Source organism: Archocentrus centrarchus, chromosome 1 (assembly GCF_007364275.1).
Source record: "Archocentrus centrarchus isolate MPI-CPG fArcCen1 chromosome 1, fArcCen1, whole genome shotgun sequence".
Classification (NCBI taxonomy): Eukaryota; Metazoa; Chordata; class Actinopteri; order Cichliformes; family Cichlidae; genus Archocentrus; species Archocentrus centrarchus.
The window spans coordinates 21,857,727-21,882,155 of record NC_044346.1 but is presented as its reverse complement, the minus strand read 5'-3'; the positions used below and the strand labels follow the sequence as shown (position 1 = coordinate 21,882,155).

The following is a 24,429-nucleotide window of genomic DNA, read 5'->3' as shown; positions in this document are numbered from 1 at the left end:
CAGGAAGAACAACTTGGACTCAAACCTGCTGCTGACCTTCTACCGCTCATCCATTGAGAGCCTGCTGACGTACTGTATCACAGTATGGCACGGCAGCTGCACTGAGGCAGACAGGGTCAGGCTTCAGAGGGTAGTCAAGACAGCACAAAGAATCGTTGGCTGCCCTCTCCCCTCCCTGATGGACATCTACACCTCCCGCTGCATCAGCAGAGCCAGGAACATCATTAAGGACATTTACTTTCTTACAATGTACAGATGCCCCAATGTAGGTATGTATGTATATATTTTTATACATTCTATTTTTTGTATATTTTACACATTGTTTATTTTCTGTTATTGATTATACTAGATTATAATATTTTTATAATATTTTTATTTTCCTTTTTAGAGAGTTTGATTTTCTGTTACATGGCACTGAACAGGAGTGGCCCTCCAATCTCATTGTACATCCTGTATAATGACAATAAAGGCATTCTATTCTCTATTAGATTGAAATCTAGAGACTGTGGAGGCCATTTGAATATAGTGACCTCACTATTATGTTCAAGAAACCAGATGATTTGAGCTTTGTGGCAAGGCACATTATCCTGCTGGAGGCAGCCATCAGAAAATCGATTCAGTTTACTTTACATAGCACTAAATCACCACAAACAATCGCCTCAAGGCACTTTAAATACACTGTGGTATGATATGGACCAGATTAATAACAATATGCAGGTACGATGTGGCATTTAAATGGCATTTCTTGGCCAAAAATGTGCCAAGAAAGTCCCCTTCACCCTACATTGAACCAGCCTGAACCTTTGATTCAAAGCATTCTTTCTTGTTATTTACTTCAAATTCTGACCCTAATATCCGATTGTTGCAGCTGAAACCAAGCAAAGTTTTTTCAGTCTGCTGTTGTCCAGTTTTGTGAGCCCATGCCTATAGTAAGCGCTTTGAGTGCTCATATCTGAGTAGAAAAGCGCTATATAAGAACTAGTCCATTTACCATTTACCATTTACCATGCAAATTGTAGCCTCAGTTTTCTTTTCTTAGCTGACTGGCGTGGCACCTAGTGTGGTCTACCATTGCTGTTGCCCATCTGCAACATATTGTGCTCTAAGATGCTTTTCTGCATACCTTGGTTGACCTCTGGCATCAACAAGGCATTTTTGCCCAGAGAGCTGCTATTCAATGGATATTTTCTCATATTTGGACCATTCTCTTTAAACTCTAGAAATTGTTGTATGTGTCTGTGTCTAAGGAGGGAACGGTGTGTGTAGGTCACCGCTCCTTGTTGCTAAGGACAATAAAACTGCCATGTCATGATTAGGAATATGTGAGGGAGGAAGGCGTGAGTTTCTTTTACGGAGCTCTTATTGCTGATTGAAGAAGCGTGTGCCATGATGCCGGAACCAACCGCTGGACAAACCAGTCTGAGAAGGCCAAGTCTAAACCACGGCTCTCTCCATCTGTTCTTTTGAATTGATAGTGCTTGTAGCTAGTGCGTGTAGTATAAAATTGTTATGTCTAGCTAGGGGCTTTGCTCTTCTGGGGAGGGGAGCACAGGCAGCTGGTTGGGAAGGCCTGTCTCCCTGATCAAGAACCCAGATGTACATGTGATATCTTCTGATTCTTTAATATATTAAATGTTTTAATTTTTTTAATTAAAGTGTTTTAGGTGTCTTCCTTCACAAATAAAAAACACACCCTTAAAAAACTGAGTTTTCGAAGTTTGGAGAAACAGATTTTAAAATCTTTAGGTTATGTTTTATTGTAATCGTATTTTGATTCCATTATGCAATGTCTTTTCTTGCTTACAATATGGCCCTCTGAAAACTGGTTTACATGTAATTGACACACATGATTTACCTGTTACATTTACATCGCTGTCTACCTTGACAATATCCTCATCTTTTCCAAGACCCTTTCTGACCACCAACACCATGTTCACCAGGTACTCCAAAAGTCACTAGAGAATAAATTGTTTGTTAAATAAGTGAAATGTGAATTTGGAATCAGTGGCTTTCCTGGGTTTCCCTATTGAGTCAAGGCCAAGGTCTGAGCAGTGGTGGACTGGCCAGTTCACACGAAGATCACACAAATAGTTAGAACAGTTCCTGGTGTTTGTTAACTTTTGACAGTTTCAAATTTCAGTAGACTTGCTATGCTACTCACTTGTCTCACCTCTTCTAAGGTTCTGTTTGTGTTGGGACCTGTAGACCAGCAAGCTTTTTTCTCTCTCAAAAAGGAGTTCATCTCAGTTTCTCTTCTGATCTCACCAGACCCCTCTAGTTAATTTATTGTTGAAGTTGACCCTTCTCTCTCCCGAGTTCTTTGACATTTGACCCCCTAATGTGTTTTGGTTCTTTACTGAGACCTGTGACTGAGCGTGCTTAAGGCCTACCGCCTCCCACGTCGAAGAGGTCTCCTGTTGATGACCCTCCTCCTGGGCTCAGACTTTACACACAGGTCATTGGTCAAGAACTCTCAGGTCACCTCTTTGTGAGATGGTTGGCCTCCATCTTGAGCGTCACGTGGAACCAGGAGCCTTTTTTTATGAGTCTTTAGAGCTGTCGGTCTGTTCAGGTAACTGATCAGGGTCTAGTTTCCTGCAGCCCCAGTGATGTTGTTCAGGCTCCCGTTGGAATGAAACTGAGAGATTTTTGTTAGTGATATCATCATGTCATGGTCCTGGGCCGGTGGCCCAGTGTTTATGTTCATGTATAGTTCTGTGTTATTATGGTGTCTGTCTCCCCATACTGATGTGCTGTCCTTAGGTGTTTAGTCTGGGTGTCAAGTTACTTCCTGTTTTATTTTGGTAGGTTCCTGGTCTGTGTGCTTTGGGTTAAGTTTGTCTTGTACTTCCTTCCCAGCTGTTTTCCATTTGTTCATTACCTTCTGTGTATTTAAGTCTTGTGTTTCCCATGTTTGTTGTCACGTCATTGTTGTTAGTGTTGTTAGTGCTGATTGTTATCCGCTGTTCTGTAAGCTGCTCTGTTTGAGTTGTGAAGTCTAGTCTATTTAGCATCTCTCCCCCATCTGGGGTGTTCCCGGGGAGAGCTCAGGGTTATCGTGTACTATTGTGTAAATAAACGTGTGTGAGTTATCTACACTCGTCCTGGGTCTGCCTTTTGGGGTCCTCCTCCCTGCCTGTGCAGCGGCCATCCATGACACATCATCTCTTAAACTGATTTAGTTTTACTTTGGAACTTTTCAGTATAACTTGGCTTCTTTTAGAAACTCTACGACATTGCAAAACAGCTAATATGACCACTGGAAAATTGTCCTATTCATTTAAACTCTATTCCTATTTAAACAACAAATGACACCATACATTTTTGCAAAGTAATTCATTTCAAAATATTTTGTGCTTCACATATTATTTTCTATTTCTCTCTCCCTCTCTGTCCTACTGTTACATGCACACACACACAGGTTCACAAACCGTAGCACACACACAGCAGATGTTTTCTTACACATTCACGGACTCAGATACACACAAACTTCAGATCGAAGCACATGCACACACACATACTAAATGAAGCAACCATTCTCTTTTCTCTCTGAAACACACATAGAAGCAACAAACAAATACATACACAGAACGATAAACATTTATCAATTTCTCTCTAGAGATTATTTTTATAAACCTTTTTTTTTTAGTTTTTTTGATTACTTGGCAAATCTTTTTTTTTTTTTTTTTTTTTAACCTTCTGTTGAGATTTTGTTAAATCAAATATTTGATCCAAAGACCAACTTTTAATCTACACTAAATGGAGACGTCTCTCCTTTTGACCTTGGTTCAACTTAGTATCTGTGCTTTGAAATTTACACACAAGATTTCATATAGTCAAAGTTTATCAATCTTGGTTACATCATTATACAAAACAAAATGTGGAAAACAGAGGATCCCAGCAGTCACTTCTCAGATGGCCTCGGAGTTTCTCTTTATCGTTTGTTTGGTCTCCGTCAGTGGCTGATCATTTCATCTGACAGAGTTCTTGCGTCAGTTTTTATATATATATATATATATATATATATATATATATATATATATATATAATTGCACTGAACTCCTTTATAATCACACAAGTTTTACATTAGCAAATGTAATCTACAAACACACTTTTTCTTAGTAACTGTAATAAAACACAATTACATTTAGTTTGTATTTTCACTAAATAAAACATGTACATGTAACTAGCAAACTCTGTGTGTATATGAGCATGTGTATATTGGAACAGTTAAAGCAAAAGTCAGTCAAAAATTAACACAATATAATAGTATGATGGAGTGCTACTATCCTGTGAAGATAAAATAGCTTTTGGGTCTTGCTTCAGACAATAATTCATTTTGAAATATTTGAGTTCAATCAGAAATTTAAACCTGAAGCTGAAATGTGTAATGAAAAACATTAGCTACAAAAAATACACATAATATGTGAAGTATCGGAAAGAAATGTATAACATTTTTAATGGCAGGCAAATCATACACAATTTTTCCAAATCATACATAATCAGTAAAGGAAAATGAAAAGCAATCACAAGCAATTAGAGTAAGGGATCTTTAATTAACAGACGTGTTACACTGCACATGTAAAAACAATAAAGGTCTAAAGAGAAATATCTCTAAGTTACAGGCTGTAGAATTAAGCTGCAGTTTTAAAAGTTGTGGAAACAAATAAACTATTTATTAATTTCTAAATATCAAAGCATTGTAATTTCTGTGGAAGACAACAAATCACTTACTCATAGCACTTAAATAGGAAGAAAACATTGAACCATGCAAGTATTACCACTAATGAATTCATTGTAAAGCCTGTTGCACTCCTGGGGTCATTACATGCTACAAGTATTGATGGCAGAGTAGGTGCTGAAGTCTGAACTCTGGGCTGTCCTCTTCTTTGGTCTCTGTGATGCCTGACGGATTTCCAGTGCAGCGTAACACACATCTTCATCCTAAGGTTTCATATTTATTTAGAATTATCAACATGTTTTTGTGTAATATAATAAATTTAATTTTTGTGATCATCAACATGCAAAAATAAATGGTAGCTGTAATACAAAGACACCATAGGAAAACTGATCAAAGCCATTAATGACCTGATTTCTTCTTGTCTGATCTCTGTTGACATATTTTTTCTCGTCAGACTGAGGGTCCATAGCTACAAAATAGAATACAATACATTAAAGAAAGCAATTTATGCAAGTCATTATAGTAAAATTATATTGTCATAAAAACAAAAATTCTAATTAAGAGTGATGGTGAAATAATCACAAAAAAACTGGTAAATAAATAAGAACTGGTTCAAGAAAAAAGAACTGGACAAATGAAACATGGAGGGGTTACCTGTCTTTTTGCAGTGATAAATCAAAAGAAAGGAAAGAAGAGATGAGACGACTGCAAAAGCTGGACACAGAGAGTACAGCAGTGTCCAGCACACACCATAATCCTGCGTATTCTCACAATCTTGTGGATTCTCACTGGATTCTGATTCTATTAAAAAACAAAAGTATATCACTGAGGAAATACTTTTGGGCAACTATAATTCAACAAAAATCTCAAATTTAGTTTCATGGAATAGTGTGGATGTGTGCGTTCTTTCTAAATTAGTTAGATAAAAGGTTTGCAGAGGATTTTAAGTGTGCCTTTGGGAATTGACTGTATCCACAGCATTTATTCAAATGAGATTTCAATGTAAGTCAAACTGAGGCTGTAAAACCAAAACAAATCTATCAGACCAAACTGCACCAGAATGATGAATAATTGTGACATGTACAGCCAGGAACATCATCAAGGACAGCTCTGATCACATTGATTATACTAGATTATAATATTTTTATAATATTTCTATTTTCATTTTAGAGAGTTTGATTTCTGTTACATGGCACTGAACAGGAGTGGCCCTCCAATCTCATTGTACATCCTGTATAATGACAATAAAGGCATTCTATTCTATTCTATTCTATTCTATTAAGTTCACACTTTGTTGTCAGATTTAGCCAAATGCAAGAAAGAAAGATTGGGGAGAGCATCACAGTACAGACAATGACTCAAGGAATATTACCAAGGCTAAGTGGTACAATTTGATCACTAAACAAAAAAGAAAAAACTCTGCAGTGTTCATATCAATCACCAGATTTCTATTGAGCATGCAGTTTTCTTGCTGAAGAGTGAAGCTGCAGCAAAGACATGGCACTGCAGTTTTAAGGGAGGACGCTCTGCATTTAGTGGTGTCTCCGGGTTCCAGACTTTTGGTAGTCATTTTCTATGTGACTATTTTTTGTAAAGGTACAATAATGCATCAAAACGGCTGTAATTCCTCTCATCTGGAATGTTTAAATTTACATTTATTTCAGTGTCATACAGAACACCACATCATTTACCTACATTATTGATTAAAGAATTACACAATAATTTAGGATCACATATACATTTATTAGTTTCTCAAATGGTTAAACTAAGTGTACACATAATTTATGCATGACTCATGGCACAATACTTACGAAATGAGATCCTCGTTGTGATGTTACCAAATCTGTATTCATATTCACGAGTAATCTTTTCTTTATCTTCAACCTTGGGCTGTTGAGTTCCACAGTAGTAGAAGCCCTCATCCAAATCAGTTATGTTTGTGATCAGCAGGTCATATGATTGTGAGGAATCATTCTTTATGAGATGAAAATTAGGAACTGGATTCAGAATCTGTCTGTAAACATTATCAGTTGAACCTGATACAACATTTTTCCCATCAGACCAGGTTTTCAGGATAAGCGAAGGGTGGTTCTCATGTGAGAACCTGTACCACACTACGTATACTCCAACTGATGATTTACAGTCACAGTAAAGAGTGATATTTTCTCCTGGTTTGACTGTCATCTCTATCAGTGATCTTTTGGTTAAATCTTGAGTGAAAGACAAAGTCCCTGGAAGACACAAACACAAAAAATGAAAGCATGAACACATGTGCACAACTTTACAAATGTTAAAAACACAAAAAAGCACATTAATGCATTATTTCACTGTCAAAATGGGACCAAATCTGATTTTATCTTCAAAATGTTTAGAAGATTTACCTAAAAGAGCAACCAGAAAAACATGCAGCCCGTCCATGTGTAATGATAACCTGGAGTTAGAAGAAGCAACACATCCTACCGACAGATGTCATGATCAATGCAGATTGTTCCATTAAAGGCAATGCAAGCTGTGATTGGCTGCTGAATGGAACATTTTCTTTGTGGTTGTTTTCTGTAGGTGCAATACCAAGTGATGTTTTGATACTGATAGAAAAACAAGTTTCTAAAAATAAACAAAAAATGAAACACACTGCAAATTAAAATTCGCAAGTAATAGAATTTATAGAAAGTTTTGGTTAAAACCATTTTAAACACAACTATAGTCATGATAGATAGAAAACTTTCCAGTCATACAGAAATATTATATAAATATATCTGAAATCAATGGAATTTGAAGTCAACTGGGGTTTCATTATAGCTGTTCAGGAGAGCTTGGGGTTAAACATTATGCTTTTTGTTTTGGTTATTAACATCTCTGCTGGAGGGAACATTTCATTGTTGTTATTGTGAAATACCTAATCTAAAGTACAAATTAATCTTTACATTTTTTAAACAAAATATCCACTCAGATTATCATTTTGCCAATATGTTTGTTGCTAAGATATACTGACAAAACTGTCAATCTTATTTTCACCTGCTTATCACTTTAATGGGATCAGACATCACACAGTCAATCCATCCATCAATCCATCCATCCATCCATCCATCCATCCATGGCATGGAGCTTATCCCATGTTAACATAATATAAAATTAGCACAAAAAGCAAAGAAATTTGTGTTTGGTTCATTTTATTGTTTCTTTGTTGTAACAATGTTTCTTGGCAAATAATCTTATACTTCTGGAAAGCCTGCTCATTTGCCTTTAAATGGTGCCACATTTGTAAGGAACATGCATTTGTAGGCTGAGCAGCAGAGTTGAGTATGTGAGATGTGCCCATGAAAAACTTGCCAATTATTTGACTCTTATTTGGTGTTGTTTATTGGAATGGATGATTGCTGGTTGAAGAATGGGATACCATCCAGCAGCAGTGTGTGACCAAGCTGGTGACCAGCATGAGGAAGAGGTGCAAGGCTGACATAAGTGCTGTCATGAAAGACACTTTTTGAAATCCAGTAGCTTATAAGTTTGCTGTAACAATAAAGGCGTAACATGTGTACAAATTAACTGCAAGTATAACCAGGAGCTGCAGAGCAACTGAATTCTGGTTTATGTATGCTTTAACACAATGTGGTTTGCTTTTGCCTCTGTTCTGAACATATATTTTTTTGTTAGGTTCATGTGTGCAGTTGTATGATGGGTGGATGTCATTGTGGGTTTCCTGCGAGTTTCACGGAACATAAGATTTGTTAAGGCTGACTTTATTATCAGCTCTGTATTGTGTAACTTCCTGTGGACTGTGTGGCTGAGCCATCCTTAAATAAACAAACAATGAAACGATTTTTTTAAATTATTTTTTGTGATATGTCCTTAAAGCTGTTTTTTTTTTTTTTTTTTGCATTTTCAGTTATATTCTCTGTAGGAAAAGCTGTTCTAACCTAAGAAAAGCTCTGAACCTTAGAGCAGTCAGCTCTAAGTTTTATTAATCTGTTGTTAATGAGGTATGATCTTTCCCTCTACTGGTGAAAGGTTATAGCTGATGGCCAACAGACAAAAGCAAGAAACTGCTTGAAAACACCCATCATAAGTTGCTAACAGAAATAAAAGAACTGTGAAATGTTGCTGATCAGTTTAATGAATAATGAGGCAAACTGGAACAAAATGTTTTGCTATGAACAAAATTGTTTTTAGGTGGTTTTGAAGTTGCTTTGCCTGTACAGGGATTTATAGTACCAGTCATATACAGTGGTATGCATCCCTAATAATTTTCATGATTTTCCTTTATAAATGATTAAAACTGTAACATAATAATTAGAAAAATACTGAAAATATCTACACTTCAGAAACAAAAGCTTAAATTAACAGGGATGGTCAAATGATCACAGAAATAAACTTATTTAAACTTATTAAACTGTCCAGACAAATGAAATGTTAAGGAGTTACTTGTCTTCTGACAGTAAAAAATCAAAAGAGAGGAGAGACCAGATGAGACACAAAAAGTAGCATCCAGAAAGTCTCATGAAGGAGCTCACTGGAAGCTGAAAAACAGATATCGAGGTCAGCGCTTCTTGTGCACTGATGATAGCACACAAGAAACTGTGACAATTTAGAAACTTGAAAATGTGAAATCAAGCATAACATCATGCCTCATATTGTGTTGGCCCCCCTTTTGCTACCAAAACAGCCCTGACCCATCATGGCTTGGTCTCCACTAGACCCCTGAAGGTGTGCTGTGGTATCTGGCACCAACAGATCTTTTAAGTCCTGTAAGTTGTGAGGTGGGGCCTCTATGGATTGGACTTGTTTTTCCAGCACAACGCACAGATGCTCGATTTGTTTGAGATCTGGGGAATTGGGAAGCCAAGTCAACACCTCAACTTGTTGTTGTGTTTCTCAAACCATTCCTGAACCATTTTTGCTTTGTGGTAGGGTACATTATCCTGCTGAAAGAGTCCACAGCCATCAGGGGACATTATTTCCATGAAAGGGTGTACATGGTCTGCAACAATGCTTAGATAGATGGTATATATCAAAGTAACATCCACATGGATGGCAGGACCCAAGGTTTTCTAACAGACTATTGCCCAAAGCATCACACGGCCTCTGCCAGCTTGCCTTCTTCCCATAGTGCAGCCTAGTTCCAGGTGTTCTCCAGGTAAACAACGCACACACCTGGACATTCACATGATGTAAAAGAAAATATGATTCATCAGGCCTGCAGGCCACCTTCTTCCTTTGCTCTGTGTTCCCATTCTGATGATCATTTGCCCATTGTTGGCGCTTTCAGTGATGGACAGAGGTCAGCATGAGCACCCTGACTGTTGTGCAGCCCCATACTCAACAAATTGTGATATACTGTGTATTCTGACACCTTTCAGTCAAAATCAGCATTAACGTTTTGGGCAATTTGAGCTACATTAGGTTGTCTGTTGGCCCAGACCACATGGGCCAGCATGGGTCTATTCTGAGCCTCTCCTGAATGAATATCTCTAAGGGAGAGCCCAGAAACCCTGCTCATTTCCACTGCTTGTATCCACTTGTATTCAGAAAAGAAGAAGAGAAGATTAAGGGACATGGTTAGCTGTCTGGGACAGGGTTACTGGGGTTTGAACATGAAGCCAGGTCTTGGGAGCCAACAGCTGGTAGTCAGACCTTAGCTCATGGGACCCAGCCCAGGGCACCCAATAAGCACCCCAGGAAGGCTATAGGAGTTCAGTGTTTCATGTAAGTTAATTGCCAGTTGACAAATCTGGCCATGGGGACAGAGTATTAATCAGCAAATTGAAATTTATTCAACAGAGCTCAAAGGTTGTTGGTAGTGGGGTGTGGTGGGTGAGGGGTGTTCATTATAAAATTATAAAGGCACCAGAACTGCCATTTCAGTAAGTCTTGGAAACACACATGCAAGATTTCCTACCATTGATTTGAATGAACAGACTAGTTAGCAGTTTCAAAGAAATTTATTTTACAGTGTGTCTTCTAAGTGGTAATTAATGTTGAAGTAATGCTGATAATTATAGATGGTAGAGGAGGGTAGAGGATTTTTTTTTTTTTTTTTTTTTTTTTTTATGATCCAGCAGTAAGGAAAGTGTTTAAAAGTTATAAATCCCAAGAGTTCCAAGACATTCTTTGCATTTTTACTTTGAATAGAATACAGTCAAATCATTAAAGCTGTTATGTTTCATGTTTTAAATAAAACAGAAAATTATGTTCTGTTATAACAGATGTTTTTCTCCAAAAATGGGTGTTGTAAATCCTAAAAAAAAAAAAACTCTTCCTGCTCTCTGAAAACATTAATTAAAGTATAAGTAATGTATCATCCACTTATAAATGTCAGATAGGTCATATAAATTCTAAATGGATCTGTTGTTGAAAATTCAGTAAAAACAGTTATTATGAGTGAATTCTTATCCCTGGTCAAAAATGACTAGAAACGAGAATTAAATTTTTGTTGGTTTGTTTTACAGCCAACTTTGAGCATCAGTTCTGTGGGATATGTGATAGTTTCAATAGCAAATCTGCATCAGTTCGTTGTCTATGAATTTACAAAGCAGAGAAGAGAGTACCCTGGGTGTTTTCTGATGATTCAGGGATGAAAACATCATAAAGTGCAATTTGTGGAACTCCTTTAAGGATCATATAACATTGTGGGCTGAGTAGTTTTTCAAGCAAAATTATAACATATGAAAGGTCTAATTTTGACCTGCATTTCAGTAATAGGTTATTTGTTTTAGCCATGAAGATTCAAGCTTTATTCAGATTTCATTGATCTTTTATAGAATGGCTCAGATGGACAATGACTGTAAACAAAAGCAACCCAGTACTTTCTGACAGTCAAGAAAAGAATACTCTGTAATGGCCATAAAAATCAGCTGATGTCAGTTTGGTCACTGAGCAAAGCTGAGCTGTGCATTCCAGGACTTGTAAAGCATTCTGTCATGTCCTGGGCCGTTGGCCCAGCGTTTTGTGTTAATAGTTTATTTCCTGAGTTTGTCCTCCCTGTATGTTTGTCATGTTCCCAGTGTTGTGACTCGTCTGCGTGTTCCTTGGTTGTTCACTTCCTGTTTTATTCTTGCCAGTGTGATTTCCTTGTGCTTTGTGTTTAGCTTTGCTTCCCCTGTGTAATTAGTTTCATTTGCCTCACCTGTTGTTCCCTGCTGTTTCCTCTTGCCCTGATTACCCATTGTGTATTTAAGCCCTCAGTTTTCATGTGTTCCTTGTCGCGTCGTTGATGTTTTGTGCCCGCATGTTCCTGTGTTCCCTGTGCCTGCCCTTCGTCTCCCTGTGCCTCCCTTCCAAGGTTTTTGTATTTGTGTTTCCCCGTTGAAATAAATCCCCTTTTAAGTTATGTTTGCTTCTGGAGTCCTTCATGTTGGTCCTTCCTCGTCCGTTTCCTCCCCGGCCATGACACATTCTAAGGGAGGAAAAGTCTTTAAAAAAACATAAAGTATTAATAAAAATTAACATTTTACTTTTTATATTTTTGTTTTTAATGACATTGAAGTACAAAACAGAATCTTGATTGTTTCATTTCAAATCTATTGTGGTGGCATACAAATCAATGTAGTTATTCACCTCCTTTATCCATTAAACATATACAGACTAAGGTAGCATCAGATTTTTTTGCTGTGAATAGTTTGTCATAACAAACTGCACAGATAACTTATGTGTGCATGACTCACCAGAATGTTTACAAAGCAAGAGCTTTGTTACATTACTGTATGTGTATGTGCACAATAGTTGAGTCCCTCATCAGAATCAGTGATGTTTGTGATCAGCAGGTCATAAGACAGGCATTATTTTTCATAAGATGAAAATTAGGAATTGGATTTACAAACTGACTGAAAGCACATTCATCATCCATCCATCCATTCTCTCCCGCTTATCCAGGGCCGGGTCGCGGGGGCAGGACCCTGAGCAAAGAAGCCCAGGCTTCCCTCTCCCCAGCCACCTCCTCCAGCTCATCCGGAGGGACCCCAAGGCGTTCCCAGGCAAGCCGAGAGATATAATCCCTCCAGCGTGTCCTGGGTCTACCACGGGGCCTCCTCCCGGTGGGACATGCCTGGAACACCTCACCCAAGAGGCTCCCAGGAGGCATCCTAATCAGATGCCCGAGCCACCTCAACTGGCTCCTTTCGATGTGGAGGAGCAGCGGCTCTACTCTGAGCCCCTCCCGGATGGCAGCACTCCTCACCTTATCTCTAAGGGAGAGGCCAGCCACCCTTCGAAGGAAACTCATTTCTGCCGCTTGTATTCGCGATCTTATTCTTTCGGTCACTACCCAAAGCTCGTGACCATAGGTGAGGGTAGGAACGTAGATCGACCGGTCAATCGAGAGCTTCGCTTTTACACTAAGCTCTCTCTTCACCATGACAGACCAGTGCAGCATCCGCATCACTGCAGAAGCAGCCCCGATCCGTCTGTCGATCTCCCGCTCTCTTCTCCCATCACTCGTGAACAAGACCCCGAGATACTTGAACTCCTCCACTTGGGGCAAGAACTCGTTCCTGAGCCGGAGAGGGCACTCCACCTTTTTCCGGCTGAGGACCATGGCCTCAGACTTAGAGGTGCTGATTCTCATGCCGGCCGCTTCACACTTGGCTGCGAACCGTTCCACTGCAAGCTGGAGGCCACCCCCTGATGAAGCCAACAGAACCGCATCATCCACAAAAAGCAGAGATGAGACTCTGAGGCCACCAAGGAAGAAGCCTTTCACCACCTGGCTACGCCTAGAAATTCTGTCCATAAAAATTATGAACAGAATCGGTGACAAAGGGCAGCCCTGACGGAGTCCAACACCCACAGGAAACGAATCCGACTTATTACCGGCTATACGGACCAAGCTCTCACTGCGGTTGTACAAAGACTGAATGGCCCGCAACAACGGGCCAGACACCCCATACTCCCGCAGAACCTCCCAAAGGACACCCCGAGGGACACGGTCGAATGCCTTCTCCAAGTCCACAAAGCACATGTAGACTGGTTGGGCAAACTCCCACGCACACTCAAATATCCTTGAGAGGATAAAGAGCTGGTCCAGCGTTCCGCGACCAGGTCGAAAACCGCATTGTTCCTCCTGGATCCGAGGTTCGACTAACGGACGGACCCTCCTTTCTAGCACCCTGGCATAGACCTTACTAGGGAGGCTGAGGAGTGTGATCACCCGAAAGTTGGAGCACACCCTCCAGTCTCCCTTCTTAAAGATGGGGACCACCACCCCGGTCTGCCAATCCATTGGCACTGCCCCAGATCTCCACGCGATGTTGCAGAGGCGTGTCAACCAAGACAGCCCTACAACATCCAGAGCCTTCAGGAACTCAGAGCGAATCTCGTCCACCCCAGGGGCCTTGCCACCAAGGAGTTGTTTAACTGCCTCAGTGACCTCACCCCCAGTGATGGTCAAGTCATCTCCCTCGTCCTCAGACTCTGCTTCCACTACAGAAGGCGTGTCAGTGGGATTCAGGAGGTCCTCGAAGTATTCCTTCCACCGTCCGACTATAGCCTCAGTTGAAATCAGCAGCACCCCACCCGCACTATAAACCGTGTGAGTGGAGCACTGCTTTCCCCTCCTGAGTCACCTGATGGTTTGCCAGAATCGCTTCAATGCCGTCCGAAAGTCTTTTTCCATAGCCTCACCGAACTCCTCCCACACCCGAGTTTTTGCTTCGGCCACTGCCCGAGCTGCATTCCGCTTGGCCTGCCGATACCTGTCAGCTGCCTCCGGAGTCCCACAGGCTAACCAAGCCCGATAGGACTCTTTCTTCAGCTTGATGGCTCCCTTCACCTCCGGTGACCACCATCTGGTTCGGGGGTTACCACCACGACAGGCACCAACCACCTTGCAGCCACAGCTCTGAGCAGCAGCCTCAACAATGGAGGTGCGGAACATGGTCCATTCGGACTCAATGTCCTCAGCCTCTCTCGGAATGCTGTCGAAGTTCTGCCGGAGGTGGGAGTTGAAGATCTCCCGGACTGGGGCTTCTGCCAGGCGTTCCCAGCACACCCTCACAATACGTTTAGGTGTGCCAGGTCTGTCCAGCATCTTCCCCCGCCACCTGATCCAACTCACCACCAGGTGGTGTTCAGTTGACAGCTCAGCTCCTCTCTTCACCCGAGTGTCCAGAACATACGGCCGCAGATCTGATGATATGATTACAAAAATCGATCATCGACCTGTGACCTAGGGTGTCCTGGTGCCATGTGCACTTATGGACATCCTTATGTTCGAACATGGTGTTTGTTATGGACAAACTGTGGTTTGCACAGAAGTCCAATAACAAAACACCATTCGGGTTCAGATCGGGCAGGCCATTCCTATGGAGTAAGATAACTGTCAAAAAGGTGTGTGCACAGTTCTAATATTCGTATTCGTAATTGAGAAACTGTGTGGATTAGGATTAGTCTTGTGAATACAACTCTGATTTCTTTGACTATGAACTTCTCCCTTCTGTGTGGACACGAATTCAAGTTTGTGGGTATGAGTAGAAAAGTGTGAGTCTGTGAAACTGTGCGGATTAGGATTGTTTTTCTGTGAGTACGAATCCAAAAGCTGCGAGTGCGTGCAAAGTCTTGTGAATACAACTCTAATTTCTGTGACTACGAACACCTCCCTTCTGTGTGGACACGAATTCAAGTTTGTGGGTACGAGTAGAAAAGTGTTGAAATGACGTCACAGGGCGGAGTAATCGATCCGCCATGGCGGAGTAGTCGATCCGCCATTATAACACAGCATGCGCCAAATTCAAAGATGGCTGAGGACAGTGGACCGCTTGGAGCTACCAGCTCAGGTGACGTGTCACAGGTAAGCTAAATAACGTGTGTATCCAGTATTTATATAGATATATTAAGAGAAAATGTTCTAGTTAAAGTAATATACAGTTTTTGGACTTACAGACTTACTGCAGACTATAATTTGTAAGCTAACAACATGCCGGTGAGCTAAGTTAGTGCTAGCATTACTAGCATTAGAAGTTGGCTCGTGCTAAATAGCACTGACCTGCAAATGATAAAATATTTATTTTGAGACAGTGTTGATTAAAATGCAACTTTTATGGTTTTATCATTTGCATTATTTAGTGTATAAATAAATCTGATCATGCTAATCCTCCTCTCGGTCGTGCACGTTTTTTGTTTGTTTGTTTTTTAATGAAGCTGATGAGAAATCAATCCTCGTACCGGTGGATAACATTATTTATAATATCTGGGTTATATGTAGGTTTTAATGTGTATATTTATGTAGTCTTTTCTGTCATAATCGACATTAGGGATTGCGGGGAGCATTTGTGTCGCGATGACGTGGGCTGGGACACCAGTGCGTGGAAGGCAGAACTTCCATTCCTCCCTTTTAAAAAGTTACAGTTCATTTATTTAACCATCACCATTACTGTGAAGCTGTCCAATTACGGTATAAATAACCCATAAGACCAATATCTTGGATATTTACTCCTTGAACCTCTTCTCCTCTGTCGTCCTCTGATCGGTCAGCGGAGCACCGTTGCTAGGAACGCCGGTGTCCCTAGCAACGGTGTGTTACACCTCTGTTTACGTAAATAACAGACGCGAGAATGCAGCGATTGACAACATTCAACATGTAATCGTTTTATCTTGCAAATTAATGATTGGCTAAGTTGTTAAAAATGCAACGTTTTGCAAAAAAGTATTTTGAATCTCTGCCCAGCCCAACGTTATATTACATGGAATTGATGGAGTACTACATGTTGTTTTTTCCGAGCCAATAATCATTAATATTTGTATGCACCCATTTGCTTGAGGTCAGGTGTACACAATTGCTGTCTGCTGTACCAGACTTGCTTGCTGTTAGGCATAGATGACCCCAAGCTTGGACTTTAAGAAGAAGTTAGGCATTCTATAAAATAGTGAATAATAACCATGTCTGTGGCCTTTGCTATTCAATATTGTCTTTTTTCACACTCAGGTCCAATTAAGAGAGATCATAAACACAGCACAAAACCTTGTTTTGATGTTAAGTAACAGCGTACCACCGAATGTAAGGCCAGTCAGACAGGGCAACACAGGAGAAGCTGCTGTTGGTCAGGCAGTGCAGTCAGTGACCACAGTGAGGCCTCAGCAGGCACTGCAACAAAGAGCTCAACTCAGTGGCCCTGGACTCTCAGTGAAACAAGAAATGGCTCGGTAGGATACACAGATCATTGCTCTTAGAATATTTTCTGGAGCTTCAGACCATCACCATGTAAAATATTGTGTAAAACAAATTTTAGAAAACATAATCCTTGAGAATGTAGATGTCTTCTGAGTTAGGTTTTTTTTTTTTTTTGCTGATGGAATATAAAAGATAACAATTCTAGGCTATGCCATCTTTTTAGGTCTTTTCCAGGATTTTTTAAAAAAGAGGCAAGAGGAAAAAGGCGCTTTGCACCATATAGGACAAACGAATTTGGGAAGAGTTTCTTGGTGAATTTCTTTCTTCTTGAAAAACAATATGAAAAAACACCAAAAGGAGAGGAGGAACTGCCACTCATGCTTGCTGGCCTTGGAAAACGTTCTCTAACCATATTTGAAAACATGACACATTCAGAGGTATGCTACACTTCATTTACTGCCTTGTGTCAAGTCATGTCTAAAGTGAAAAACATCCATCTTAAATTTTATCTTCATGCATGATTTAGTTAATGTATGCATGATGACATAGACAGCAGTTCATAAATATAAGTCATTGCACTAAAGCTTTTAACCTTACTTTTGTCTGTTAAGATTTCAGATTTGCTTGTGAATGTATATCCAAGACTGGAAAACATCTGTGGTGGCTGGATGCTGCACAAATCCACAGGTATGTAGGTGTATACATTGGATTAATGTAACTACTCTATAGGAGTAGTTTGTATATTCAGGTTTGTTTAGTGCAGTGATTCTCAAATCCAGGCCTCGTGGCCCGGTGTCCTGCAGATTTTAGATGTGTCCCTGAGCCAACACACCTGAATCAAACATAGAAGTCATTAGCAGGACTCTGGAGAACTTGAGTGCATACTGAGGAGGTAATTCAGACATTTTATTCAGGTGTGTTGGATCAGAGACACATCTAAAATCTGCAGGACACCGGGCCACGAGGCCTGGATTTGAGAACCACTGGTTTAGTGTCAGTAACCTTTTCAATTTTAGGTTGAAGTGGGCGGCGGAACTTGGTTGTTATCCCTCCAGATCTACATGGATACACTGGCCAGCAGTTAAAAGTGGTGACTAGCAGTGGAAAATACACATTGTACATTTGTCCTTTACAAGAAGAACTTGATACAATTCCACTACCACCCGAAGCAAAGGAGTTTGAGAAAATGCCCAAAGCCCAGTGTACAACTTGCAAGAAAATGGTGCCACTTCAGATTCTTCCAGTGCACATCAAGGAATGCAAGACAGAACTTGTAGATTTGAGTTGTTCTGCTGAAGAGGTATGTCAAAGCTTAGTCTTTTTGGCTTTATTTTACAGCCATTTATCTTGGAAAAAGAAATGTCTTTCTGTATTGTGCTCTGAACACTTGCATATTATTGTTTTCTCCCCCAGGAAAGTTGCAAAGAACATGATGAATTCAGAGATTCCACTTGCAACCAGTCAGACCAGGTAAAATTGTTTGTGCCTTTTTGGTAGATTTAGATCTTAATCTCAGGAATAATTAAAGTTTTTATTTATATGCTCCCTGAATTCTGTTTTTTAGACATCAGAGTGTCCTGTGTGCAACAACGCATTTCACGTTGACATAATTGAAGTCCATGCAGCCACATGTGGATTAAGGTAATATTAATGATTTCACTGACTGTAGCCTTTTAAATGTGTACCTCATTCATTTGACAAATTACATATGAGGAAATTGCCTTGCAAAATGTTATATGTATTCGAGTGTTTATGTCAAGATATTTTGAATAGCCTATTTCTTTTGTGTGCAGACCTTCAGATAATGACTGTCACGAGTCAAGTGGATCAGGAGCAGTCGGTCAAATCAGTACATTTCAAAGGTAATATTGTACATTAAGTGGTTATGATGGCAAATTATGTTATCAGGATAATATACACTTCAAAGAGATACAGCGGTATCGTTTATCTTTTTGCTGTTGAAAAGCTTTGTCATGTATTGGAGTGTGATCACAGACAAATTTATTAATCCAAAAACATGGTATGTTTGTGACACATTTTGCTCTTATGTTGACTTATTTGAGGCCTGTTCTCACCCCTTAGAATCTCACCAGTATAGCAGTTATGGCAATTGCTGTGCCATGCCACACACTTACAAAGACCCAGAATAATAACACCTATAAAATTATACAGACAGTAAAACCATATCTAATTTGTGTTTTTATTCAAATGCTTAATGCTTAACAAGGAATAAATAAGTAAATAACACGTTCAGGAAGTACATGCTGGTGTCTTATGTTATTTTTTATCTTTTGTTTATAATTCCAGTACAGAGGAAATCTTGGATTGGATCACTCATCAAGTTAATGAAACGAACACATTTTCTATCTGTGTTTCTCGATCTGACCTCTTCAGCAGAGGCATGCAACAGTGGCAACGGCAGAAAAAGACATCACCCAAATCTAGACTTAAGGTCACATTCTTCGATGAGGCAGGCATTGATACTGGTGCCCTTAGCAGAGAATTTCTCACAGGTACAAATGCTTGTCTATATTTAATTTCACGATAAGAGAACAAATGTGGTCATTAAATTCTTACAAGGCCATGTGCAGGATAAACGATAATTCCCTACCTTTGTGTTCTTGGTTATCTGCATACTGGATATAATTCCAAGAATTTTGTTTTGACTGATGCGTAGATAATTCATCTCAATCCTGTTTGTCCATATTTGTCAAATCAGACCCAGTTGACGCATTGTCAACAGGGGGCCTCTGGCGGTGTAGTGTGTTTAAATGGTAATTGTTAAAGAGAGAGACAAACGTGACCTTTCATATTTTCTGTATTTTTCTGTTTTGCAGAAATGCTGGCAGAGGTCGAAAACAGACTCTTTGTTGGAGGGTCAGATAAGAAAGGGAAGAATCCTGTTTATTGTCTCAACAGTTTGGACTCAAACTTCTTCAGGTGCATAGTGAAATTCCTCTTCTGTATTTTCTTTTAGCATAATTCCTACACTACTTAAAGCTCTTTTATATCATTGTAAATATTGCAGTTTAAATGCAATGTTTTGTTTTGGTTAGGAGTGTGGGAGAGATCATGGCAGCTAGCCTTGCACAAGGCGGACCTTGCCCCAACTTCTTGCGCGACTGGTGCTTCAGATATCTCTGCTCTGGTGATTCTGACAGTATACAAGTGTCTGCCAGTGATGTAACAGATTTTGAACTATCACAGCTTATTGAGAGGGTAAATAAAATTTGATCAAAGTCTGTAATTGCATTAATCTTATTATGATATGACTTGCACAATTACTCTTTGGGTTTGTTGCCTGTAGAGCAGTGGCTTCCAGGACAGGGGGGGGGGGGGGGGGGGGGCTAAGGAGTAGGATTGGGAACCACTGTTGCAGAAAATGGTGATGCAATGCAACTTCATTTCACTTGACATCCACTTTGTTTTCAGATAAACAGCACAGATGATGACAAGATCAGTGACCTGGTTGACGATATTGTGACCTGTGGCTACACTGGAATCGTGTCTATGGAAAGAAGAGATGCCATGATAAGGTATTTTGGTAACGTTGTAGGTTTTCATTAGGGCAAGCACGTATTCTACAAGAATTTGTGACTTGAATTACCATGCATTCAGAAAGTATTCACAGCGCTTCACTTTTTCCACATTTTATGTTATGGCCTTTTTCCAAATTGTGTTAATCTCTTTTCTCAAATTCAACACACAAATAAGTCATTATGACAATGTGTAAACATTTTGAGTTTTTCACAATAGAAAACCAAGAAATCCCATTAATGTAAGTATTCACAGCCTTTGCCAGCTCAAAATTGAGCTGTTTCCATCATCTTTGAGATGTTTTTACAACTTAGCGGTCAAGGTCTCAAATGTGAATGTTCTGCAGTGGCTAAGCCAGAGTCCAGACTCTGAACATTTATGGAGAGATCTGAAAATGGCTGCACAGACATCTACCATCCAACCTGATGGAGCTGGAGAAGAACTGCAGAGAAGAATAAACCAAACTGCCTAAAGACAGGAGAGCTAAACAGGTGGTATCAGATTCAGAAAGACTTGAGGCTGGAGTTGCTGCCAAAGGTGGATCAACAAAGCATGAAGCAAAAGCTGCGAATACTTATGTAAATATGATTTCTTGCTTTGTCTTATTTATAAATTAGCTAAAATGTCTAAAATGTTTTTTCAGCATTGACATAACAGGGTATTTGTAGAATGTGTAGAGAAAATTACTTTAATATAACTTGGAAACATAAAATGTGGAAAAAAGGGAGTGCTGTGAATACTTTCTGGATGTACTTTAGGCTACTTGTTTGATCTAAAACATGGATGTAACATGTAATCCATTGGTTTAATGCAAAACTGGGTTGTTAAACTTCTTTATATGTAGCAGTTTCGTTTTTTTCCCCCCCTGTACATGTAACAGGTTTACCATTAATGTTTAGTCTCCTGATTAATGGGACCCCATTAGAACTGTTGTACTTCACTCCACTGTGAGACTCATCCCAATGCTGGACCAGATCAGAAAAGGCCTTCAGCTTTATGACCTACCAAAAATCATGAAGACCCATGAAGACCTCTGCCTACCACTGTTTGTTCCAGGGGAAGATGATGAGGTATATTCTTAGTTTTAGACTGCTTTTAATTGTCAAAGAATATTTTATGCAACAATTACAATGTCAAATGCACTGAAATGCACTTCCTCCTTCTTAAAGGTGGATGCTACCTTTCTCCTGGAGAGGAGGCGCCCTGTCTTTAGTGAGACTGGTTCTGCCAAGCACCAGAAAGAAGTGAAGATTATGAACTTTCTCCAGGACTACCTCCAAGAAATTGAGGATTCTGGTATGTTTTAGCAATAAAGGGTAATTAGGAGGTTATGCAGTGTAAATGGTTAATTTCTTCAACCTATACAACCCATGAAAGCTAAGCATTTCTGGAAACTTGACATTGATATTTAAAATTAATTAAATGTCATATTGTGACAAGGATAACAGTTTCATAAAACTAGGCATGAACTGTTTACACATGGATGACTTGCATAGTTTTAATGACAATAACAGCAGGTGTCTGAACAATTGCCTCAACTAATCATCTTAGTCACAGCGAATGCTGCTTTTATTCATATCTTTGTGTACTCTATACTTTGATTTATCCACTGTTTGTCAAAGTTCAATACCATTTGTGTATATTGTTTTTATAAGTGATTTTATCAATTTTGATAACTAAAATGAATTACTTTCAATTCAGACTAACATTGTGTTAATCTCCTTATTAAGAAAAAGAGGACCCCAGCAACAACAGCATCACTCCAGAAGGTTTGACCGTAGGACGCATCATGCAGTGGATGACTGGACAACGGCACAAGCCTGTTCTGCCAAGTGAAAAAAAGGACTTTGTGATAACTATGGAATTCCACCATGACTGTGACACACAACACACTGTTTGTTTTCCAACTGTAAGCGCCTGCAGCCGAACAGTCACATTCCCCTCAGCTCACCTGAAAACATACAGTGAATTCAAAAACATCCTGACTCAAGCCATATGCCTCGGGCAAACTTTTGACAGGGTGTAACCACTCAGTCTAATGTAAGACAACCAAGTTACTGTGACATTTCAAATTGTTTTATTCTTTTGTAATTTTCAGGAGACAACTTGCTGTTTTCAATTTTTTAAGTGTTATAAAAGCAGTATTTCTCTGATAATGGTTCCTGCCAAAGTTGTTTAAAAAAAAAATAAAAAAAAAACAACCAACAAGACTGCCTGCAAATGTTTTACAAGGTCTTACATCTCAGTCATTTCTTGTGTTGCCGTTAGATTTTCAATACACTGAATCATTGTTATGTAAATGTCTCGGCCAAATGATTCTGATGATGCCAACGGATTTATCATGGCCTGTACAGTTTCCATAATATATGGATCCAGAGGACAGTCAATTTCCTGGACTTGAACGCCATATGGTTCCTCTTGCACAGCATCAAACATTTCCCAGTCTGTTCCAAATAGCTCCGTGTTCTGAAAAGAAAAAAAACAATATTTAATATTTTGTATGAAATGCCTCTTAGCTCAATAGAATAACTGCTAATGTCATGTTTTAGGGTGTTTAGCACAATAATATATGGTAAAGTGAGCGGTGCTAGGTAGATATCACAATTTAGCCAAAATATTATTGGGCAATTATCTTGGAAGCTAATTTAGAAATATTTTTAAAAAAAACATACAAAACCACACACTGACCTACACAGGCACAGTGCAGTGGCAAAGGAAAACAATTAACCAGAGAGGAAAAAGCCTATAATGTTTAAGTCATCTAAACATGAAGTACAGCCTTTATAAATTTTGCTTTGCCTACTTGTTCTATTTGTTAACTGCACTGTGCCTTTGTACACAACGCTTCATGTCTGAGCTTCAACTAACCTGCAAATCTTCATTTGGGTCACAAGGGTTCTTCATGTGACCCAAAACCCAGAGCTGGTTTGGGGAGAGTCCACCTTCTGTCCTTAGGGGATGGTTGTCCCAGCCTTCTGTGAAGCTATGCAGGGCCGCTGCCAGACGTGGAAGGAAAACATAGTGGGCACAAAACAGATGAACAGAATCTGCCAAGTCCAACAGGCCATCTTCCTCAAGACTGTGAAGAACTTCATAGAAAAGGTGTGTCACACAGGTCCAGACATCTCGCCACAGCCGTTCAATTCTAGGTGAGAAAGAGGACTTATTTAGCTGAACACTGATCACTTCAATTGTCTGACTAAAACTTTCCAAAAATAACTTCCCACTTTACTACTGATATACTGTAAATTATCCATCCATCCTCTTCCGCTTATCCTGTTCAGGGTCGCGGGCAGGGCACACCCTGTACAGGTCGCCAGCCGGTCGCAGGGCCAACACAGAGAGACAAACAAGCTTTCACATTCACACCTATGGACAATTTAGAGTAGCAGATTGACCTAACCCCAGTAAGTGCATGTCTTTGGACTGGGGGAGGAAACCCACGCAGACACGGGGAGAACATGCAAACTGCACACAGACAGAGAGGCCTGGGCCAAAGTGGAATCGAACCCAGGCCTTCTAGAAATTATGTGAAATATTATTGTAACCTTTGATTATGTACACTCCTCCCAGCTATGAAGCTCCCTCTTCCAGTGCCTTTAACAGTGAACATGGTTTCAGCAATTAAGACATTCTCAACGCCTTCATCGCCTCTGACCCTTGAAAATACATGGGAGAAATGTTCAGTCATAATCATCACAACAAAATATTCCATCGAACATCACTGAAATGAGTAGTTAGGGCATAGAAACAATAGTCACGGTTTAATTGTTGTTTACCTGGAAGGCCAGCCATAGTTTTCTACTGCCTTCAAAAATAATGAATGAGCAGTGCTTGAGCGGTTATTTGTTGCTGGTTGCAGCAAAAAAATCTGTATAGAAAGACAACCAGCATTTGAATCTGCAGAATCTCCATTGCTCTCCAAAGGAAAATTCAAAAGACAGAGCAAAAGCAATGAGAACAGGAAAAGATAAAAGTCAGGAACCACAAGCATATGTATAAGATTAAAAAAAAAAGTAAATGAAATAAGCTTTCTGACACATGGATCTGCATTATGTCCCTAAATGTCTTGATTAGCATATGTATTTTTGGGTAATGTCATGTCCTGGGC

At 39.7% G+C, this 24,429-nt stretch overlaps 3 protein-coding genes and 1 long non-coding RNA gene across 4 annotated transcripts; 3 read left to right on the top strand and 1 right to left on the bottom strand.

The window, feature by feature from the left end:
* Window positions 1-4,666: 4,666 nt before the first annotated feature.
* Window positions 4,667-6,881, bottom strand: LOC115795872 (uncharacterized). Its single transcript, XM_030752397.1, has 4 exons — window positions 6,493-6,881; window positions 5,336-5,482; window positions 5,089-5,150; window positions 4,667-4,944 (listed from the first exon to the last, which is right to left on the bottom strand). Exons 1-4 carry the CDS (start codon window positions 6,863-6,865, stop codon window positions 4,825-4,827), a joined length of 702 nt encoding a protein of 233 aa, XP_030608257.1. The 5' UTR covers window positions 6,866-6,881; the 3' UTR covers window positions 4,667-4,824.
* Window positions 6,882-15,011: 8,130 nt separating this feature from the next.
* LOC115778096 (uncharacterized) lies at window positions 15,012-17,476 on the top strand. The gene is made up of 4 exons (XM_030726124.1): window positions 15,012-15,461; window positions 16,596-16,813; window positions 17,005-17,218; window positions 17,393-17,476. The coding sequence occupies exons 1-4, from the start codon at window positions 15,324-15,326 to the stop codon at window positions 17,474-17,476; spliced, it is 654 nt and encodes a 217-aa protein (XP_030581984.1). The 5' UTR covers window positions 15,012-15,323.
* An 898-nt stretch (window positions 17,477-18,374) lies between these two features.
* On the top strand, window positions 18,375-19,238 carry LOC115787969 (uncharacterized). The gene is made up of 3 exons (XR_004020557.1): window positions 18,375-18,422; window positions 18,575-18,643; window positions 19,089-19,238. It is a non-coding gene; the product is annotated as an uncharacterized LOC115787969 (long non-coding RNA).
* On the top strand, window positions 19,239-22,461 carry LOC115787964 (uncharacterized). The gene is made up of 7 exons (XM_030740785.1): window positions 19,239-19,294; window positions 19,619-19,721; window positions 19,838-20,000; window positions 20,214-20,317; window positions 21,244-21,388; window positions 21,488-21,614; window positions 22,049-22,461. The coding sequence occupies exons 2-7, from the start codon at window positions 19,621-19,623 to the stop codon at window positions 22,342-22,344; spliced, it is 936 nt and encodes a 311-aa protein (XP_030596645.1). The 5' UTR covers window positions 19,239-19,294; window positions 19,619-19,620; the 3' UTR covers window positions 22,345-22,461.
* The last annotated feature ends 1,968 nt before the right edge of the window (window positions 22,462-24,429 follow it).

Coding starts and splice junctions, on each gene's coding strand:
- LOC115787964 (XM_030740785.1), top strand. CDS start 19,621: ATGCTGGCAGAGGTCGAAAACAGACTCTTTGTTGGAGGGTCAGATAAG. Junction 20,001..20,213: donor TATCACAGCTTATTGAGAGG/GTAAATAAAATT, acceptor CTTTGTTTTCAG/ATAAACAGCACAGATGATGA. Junction 20,318..21,243: donor AGAAGAGATGCCATGATAAG/GTATTTTGGTAA, acceptor GGACCCCATTAG/AACTGTTGTACTTCACTCCA.
- LOC115778096 (XM_030726124.1), top strand. CDS start 15,324: ATGACGTCACAGGGCGGAGTAATCGATCCGCCATGGCGGAGTAGTCGA. Junction 16,814..17,004: donor GTGAAACAAGAAATGGCTCG/GTAGGATACACA, acceptor CCATCTTTTTAG/GTCTTTTCCAGGATTTTTTA. Junction 17,219..17,392: donor AAAACATGACACATTCAGAG/GTATGCTACACT, acceptor TTGTCTGTTAAG/ATTTCAGATTTGCTTGTGAA.
- LOC115795872 (XM_030752397.1), bottom strand. CDS start 6,865: ATGACAGTCAAACCAGGAGAAAATATCACTCTTTACTGTGACTGTAAA. Junction 5,151..5,335: donor TTATCACTGCAAAAAGACAG/GTAACCCCTCCA, acceptor TCTATTTTGTAG/CTATGGACCCTCAGTCTGAC. Junction 4,945..5,088: donor ATCAGACAAGAAGAAATCAG/GTCATTAATGGC, acceptor ATGAAACCTTAG/GATGAAGATGTGTGTTACGC.